The sequence below is a fragment of the Myripristis murdjan genome, chromosome 10 (assembly GCF_902150065.1).
Source record: "Myripristis murdjan chromosome 10, fMyrMur1.1, whole genome shotgun sequence".
In the NCBI taxonomy this organism is placed as follows: Eukaryota; Metazoa; Chordata; class Actinopteri; order Holocentriformes; family Holocentridae; genus Myripristis; species Myripristis murdjan.
Genome location: NC_043989.1, coordinates 11,017,854 through 11,024,051, shown reverse-complemented (window position 1 = coordinate 11,024,051; position 6,198 = coordinate 11,017,854). Strand labels below are relative to the sequence as shown.

General features: G+C 39.9%; 1 protein-coding gene across 1 annotated transcript; it reads left to right on the top strand.

The window, feature by feature from the left end:
* Nucleotides 1–2,092: 2,092 nt before the first annotated feature.
* On the top strand, nt 2,093–5,301 carry grxcr1a (glutaredoxin and cysteine rich domain containing 1 a). Its single transcript, XM_030062145.1, has 4 exons — nt 2,093–2,837; nt 3,705–3,944; nt 4,052–4,117; nt 5,025–5,301. The coding sequence occupies exons 1-4, from the start codon at nt 2,433–2,435 to the stop codon at nt 5,202–5,204; spliced, it is 891 nt and encodes a 296-aa protein (XP_029918005.1). The 5' UTR covers nt 2,093–2,432; the 3' UTR covers nt 5,205–5,301.
* The last annotated feature ends 897 nt before the right edge of the window (nt 5,302–6,198 follow it).

Genomic DNA, 6,198 nt, shown 5'->3' with positions numbered 1-6,198 from the left:
GGCTCCTTGACTCAGCATGGTGTGTGTTTCACTGAACTGCATATAGATAACAGCATGCCCTGGCTTTATATGATGCTAAACATGATCTTGAACAAAACACAGAGCATATTTTCATGTAATGTTTCATCTTTACTCATCTAGTGCCACTGCAGCTCTCTTCATGGGAAGCCTTTTGTTGGAGTAAGACAGTTGAGGAAGTTAGCTGAAGGGAGGTGATAACATGTATGGGGGAGGGATACTTGAGCAACCGATTCTCCAGGAATACAAGCTATAATGCAACTTAAAGCAAAAACAAAAATGAAAGTCTGTTGTATAAACACCATATCTGTGTATAATGTCATTATAAAAGCACAATAATAAGCACATTATATTGTATTTTGATTTAACAGGCGATGACTGCTCATTTGTCCCATAGTGTGCACGCTGCAATCTACCAGAGCCAAGATATTCTAGTCACTGTGGTTTAATGATATCATATTGCATTACCTCATATTGTATCACATAACATATATCATATCATATTATGTCATATAGTACAATATCATAGAACTCATATTGTAATAGGATTCAAGTGATATGCCATAGAGTCAGTATATACCTCCTGAGCTTTACCTGTTGTAAGCGTAATCAGTGTCAGCCCAAACTTGTGAATCTGTTACCCGTTCAAACAATGAGAAAAATATGTCTGGGTCTTTTCACTAAATTTAGGAAGCAGATGCAAATTTGCTGCCACATAACCGCCTAAAAGTTGAATCAGGAACAGAGGAATTGCCATTAGTTCCCCGTTGGCCAACTGAGGTATTTGTTACAACTTGTAACTTGTAAACCACTATAAATTGAGCCCTAATTTGTAACATCAGCAGCCTATGATTTTTGGCCATACAGAAAGTGCTTTACAGGGGAGAAAAATAAAAACTTAAGGTCAACAATGAAGACAAAAATCAATACAAGCAGAGCAAGAAACACAAGTAAAACAAAGAGGGAAGTCAAGAAAAGCTGATTAGGCTGAAAGATCATTTCTCAGATGTATAAAGCAGGAAAGCTCCTCTGCAGTTTATTTCAAAGTCTAGGAGCCTTGCTGGCATCCATGCCTTTAATATTGGCCCTTACTAGCAATAATACATAATGACCCTGCACAAGCCATATTGTAATAGCTGTTGTAATAGCCTCATAATAAAAGGGAGTTTAAAAAGACAGTTGGTGTCACTTTGGATCAATAGGACTTGGCACCGCAGCCAAGCTCAAGCTATTACAGCCTCAAGGTGCCAATAAATCTTAATTTGGCACATTAGACTTTCCCCGCTGAGTTTTCCCTCCTGATCAGCTCGTGGTTACATGGGCAGGTGAGGCCAGGGTGCAGGAGGAAGAGCCAGCACTTACTTCAGAGGCCAAACTTTGCCACTCAAACAGAGTGCTGCTGTCACCACTATAAGCTTATGTGTCACATTTCCCTGTAGCTGCTTCATCACCTGTGACACACAAAAAAAAACTGTCTGAGGTGTCTCTGTGGACACGATGTTGTATTGTGTAGCTGTGACACATTATATGGTCTGGTCCTCTTCTGCTGTGTTAGCTGGCTGGACGGTGAACACCTGCACTCTCACCCTCCTCCATGTCAGGTGTAACAGCAGCACGCAAGAGGAGGGAACTGCAACCAGTGGAGACAAAAGGATGGATGTCCCTATATGTCATTCATTCATTTGAATAGTGTGTGCAAGATGTCAGAACACACTTATGAGAGGACGCACTTAACACAAAATTCTGAATACAGTGAATACAGAGCAACAACAACAACAACAGAGAAGAGACATTCCCAAAGACATTGCAAGTTTAGCTGATATGAATGTTGAATTGTTAGAAGTTGTAGTAGACTTATGTTGATGTTGCACACATAAAGATTTTTGAACAAATATATCTTGCCATATTTAAATCTGGATGGCTGTATGGTAGAAATTGGCAGAATTATTTATCCTACTTCTTGTTACTAAGGTTTCACTCTCAAATGTCCCCAACAATCTTAACCTGTAGGAGAGGAGTGTCAAATTGATGTTGTCTCACAGCATGAACTTCCAATCCTAATAGGAAAGAGCGTTTGTTTGAATCAACCACATGAAGTCAAGCCATTAAAACTCTTTGGTGAAAACTGCATAAATTGTGATCAATAATTCAAAGACAACTATCAGTTTACTTGAGATTAGCTTGCTTGGTTACCATGGTAGAAATGCATGTATTATTTAATGCCTGTGTGACTCTGACTGTAAGGCAGCTTAGGCTCTCAGTTGTTTTTAGAAGTGTTCAAACTGTGAGGATTAAACAGTCTCGTAATCCATGAGAAAAAAATAGCTTGTCTGAGCTTCATGTCTAGTTCTGAATGAGAAGGAAGGGACTGGACGGCAGGGTTCTGGGCCATGTAATCTGCCAGAGGATTTCCAATGGAGGGGACGATGTTGATGGCGGGAGAGGAGAAGCCACCAAAGCGGGTGAGGTTCCGCGTGGCTTCAGGGAGCAGCGGCCGGGTCCTGAAGGAGATGTTCAAGGATGAGGGGCCTTCGGACTCCTTGGATTCAGACTGCACCAGCAGTTCGGACGCTGACCGGGCCAGCACCCCCTCTACAAGCGGAGATGCAAACGGACACCTGTATGGTTTCCTGGGGTCCGAGCTGGATGACAGTGAGAGTGAGCCTGATGATTTGCTTATGTACGCAGGGGCCACCAAGGACCGGATGTTCACCACAAAACGGGTCAACATACTGAGCAAAAATGGAACTGTGAGGGGCGTCAAGCACAAAGTTAGCGCAGGTCAAGCGTTGTTTGAAAATCTCCCCAAATCCACTGTTGTAAGTACATTTCACTGGCCCCGATTTTATCTCATCATTGGATGTATTGCTATAACTTGTTTGTCAGTGCAATAACATAATTGCTTGTACGATATCAATGTTACTTCAAATCAGAGTGTTGTCCCTGTTCTCCGACTGAAGTCTAGTTACAGTTACAGCAACATATAGATGTGTGACTGTGATGAAGGCACACAAAAGAGGACAAGGTCACCGTGAAATTAAAGATTAATGATGCATTTCGTTAAGTGTTTCAAGAGAAGCTAATCAGGTTAATGAATTCTCAGCACTTCGCTTTCTAGTTTCCCTGAACAAAGATCTGTTTGTTATCCTTGGTTAACTTTTGGTCTGAGAGCACCAGTGCACAGAGAATGTAGAGGGTCAAATTGAAGAAAATATGTCTTTGCATCATATTATTAAGCAAATAAAAAGCCTTAATATAGACTAGACAATTTTGCTGAAGGGTTTTAAATGGAATTATAACTTTGAGGGTGAAGCTGATAGGCACATGGGCTTAAGAAAACAGAATCGTGGTAATATACTATATTACACTATATTAGCAGCTGCATTCTTGGTGTTAATACCACTACTACCACAAGTATGTGTCAAATTTAACACCTACTTCTGCCATGTTTTTCTCAGTCTTACACCCACATATGTTAAAATGGTTTTACCACAGTCTACAGCAACCTGGGAGGGATGATATATTCTGCACAGTTTAACAGAAACATATGAGAAAAAATGGGGAAGAAATACAAAAAAAACAAACAAACAAACAAACAAACAAACAAACAAACAAAAAACATACAAATACAAAAGAAAGAGGACATTTCCAGTTTTTTTCAAATCAGTTCTTCTTTATCCCCCCAGCCAGAGGTGGCTCTTGAATTTGGGCGGATAGTGATCTACACTACAAGCTTCCGTGTGGTGAGGACCACCTTTGAGCGATGTGAGCTGGTCCGAAAGATTTTCCAGAACCACAGGGTGAAGTTTGCTGAGAAGAACATTGCCCTGGACAGTGAGTATGTAAAGGAATTGGAGGAACGGTGCAAACGTGTGGGAGAACCTCCTTCATTACCAGTCGTGTTCATTGATGGACACTACCTTGGGGTTAGTTCTTCTTACACCTCTCTAATAGTATCTGGCCTTAATACCTTGTCTGACTACACTGAGAGCCTCAGAAAATATTGACTTCTGACATAAAGCTCATTTTGCAGGGTGCTGAGAAAATACTAGATATGAATGAATCAGGAGAACTTCAAGATCTTCTGACAAAAATTGAGGTAGGTTCTCACTGGGTTTGCCTTTCAAATCATATCATTAATAATTGTTTGCTATCAAATAGATAATTTTGTGTGAACCGCTTGCTCTGAAGGATAGTTTACTGATGTACTGTGTTCATAAGCACAAATTCATATGCTTTCTGTTGGATTTATCATGCAATCTACACTGTGACACATTAGCATCAGCTCATTATAAAGTCATAATATATTCACACTTGTTTGATTAAAGCCACTGAGATGAGCACAGTGAAAATAGGGGCAATCATTTCCCGTGCCCACGCATAGCATCAATAAAACATGAGTGAACTGCCATGTACAAGGTGCATGCGCATCAATAAGTCACCATCAATAATGGAACGCATGTTATTGATTCTGCTCTCAACACATTTGTTCAAACACACCAACGCAGAGCACATCCCTCTATAGTGCTAACTGAGATTGTGTGAAGCAATCTATTTCACACCAAGCTACATTCATTTTAGTTATACAAGCACTGGCCTTTACACAGACCTTTGCTATTATCTGGAGTTTAGATCTAACTTCATAACAGAATACAAAGCAGTGTGATGGCATTTCAGTCATGCACTCCAATCACTGCTGGCTATTAAAAAAGTATGTGGCCCGGAAAGGTCATACACACACTAATCATTTTGAAAGTGGGATAGTAACAGGCACCGAGTCCTACTCCAAAACATTCCTATTATGGAATGAAAAACTGTTCAACTAAGGAATTAAGTGGCAAATTAATTTATATATATATATATATATATATATATATATATATATCAGCATTTGCTCCAGCTGTGTGCTGTAGGTCTTTCAGTAAGATCAGGTGTCACTTTTTGTAAACATAGATATCTTATTGTATCCATAATAAAATTATCTATATGAAACTCTCTCTCTCTAGAGGGTGCAGCACCCCCACACGTGCCAGACCTGTGGGGGCTTTGCCTTCATCCCATGCCCAATGTGCCATGGCAGCAAGATGTCCGTGTTTCGCAACTGCTTCACGGATTCCTTCAAAGCCCTCAAGTGCACTTCCTGCAATGAGAACGGCCTGCAGCCGTGTCTGAGCTGCAGCCAGTGAGGATGTTAAGTGCCTGACCCAACACCCTTCCTTGACTTTACACAGGGCCCAGTAATGGACTGCACCTGAGTCAGTGAATTAATGCTGCACACACACACAGACCATGGCTTTTCTTCCATGGGCATTGTCTATAAAACATCATTTGTAATAAAATCACTGAATATGATTTGTGGTTTTGCTAATATTACTGTGAGTGTGCTTGTAACTCTGTGATTAAGGTGCAGAAGTGTTAATTCTGCATGATCTAAAGGAGATGTCTTGTTACTTTCTCTTGGCAGGATTAGCCCATTAGGATGTGTCAAACTTTAACTTGAAAATTCTCCACCTAACACTGCACACTGGTCTATCTGCTGAGCTGCCATAGTCTCTATTGAATTTAAGCTTGTTGGCTAATTAGTAGCGAGAAGGATCCCTTATTAACAATGCTCTCATCACTAATCCCATATCAGACGGAGCTAAGGATAACTGAGCGACAGGACAGAGAGGGAAAGTCAAAGGCTCAGCTTGCAGGCTGTACAAGGCATGAAACTGGACCTTTGCTCACAGAGGAGCATAGTGTATCATTAATCATTTCACCAAACTTAAAAAAAAAAAAAAAAAAAAAAACTGGAAACATTTAAGATAAAACACAAGAATCAAGAAATATATAACCACTTTAATTGTATATCGCTGCTTACAAAGAATCTGATTTGCCATATATCATTCACAGAAAACAGCATGCAGTGTTGCTACTCAGTTCAATAATGTATTGGCTTCTAAGGGATTTATACAGTTGGCTTTCCACTGAATAATTTAAACTGGGGAGAGAACTTAATCTCTTACAAGGGGAATACTCTCTCCCTTTCAAAAAAAAAAAAAAAAAAAAAAAAAAAAAAAAAAAAAAAAAAGAAAAGAAAAAAAGAAAGAAAAAGAAAGAAAGAAAGAGAGGATTCACTTCTGAATTCACAACACAATCAATCATCATGCACATTGTGACCAAGTGACTCGAAAGCAC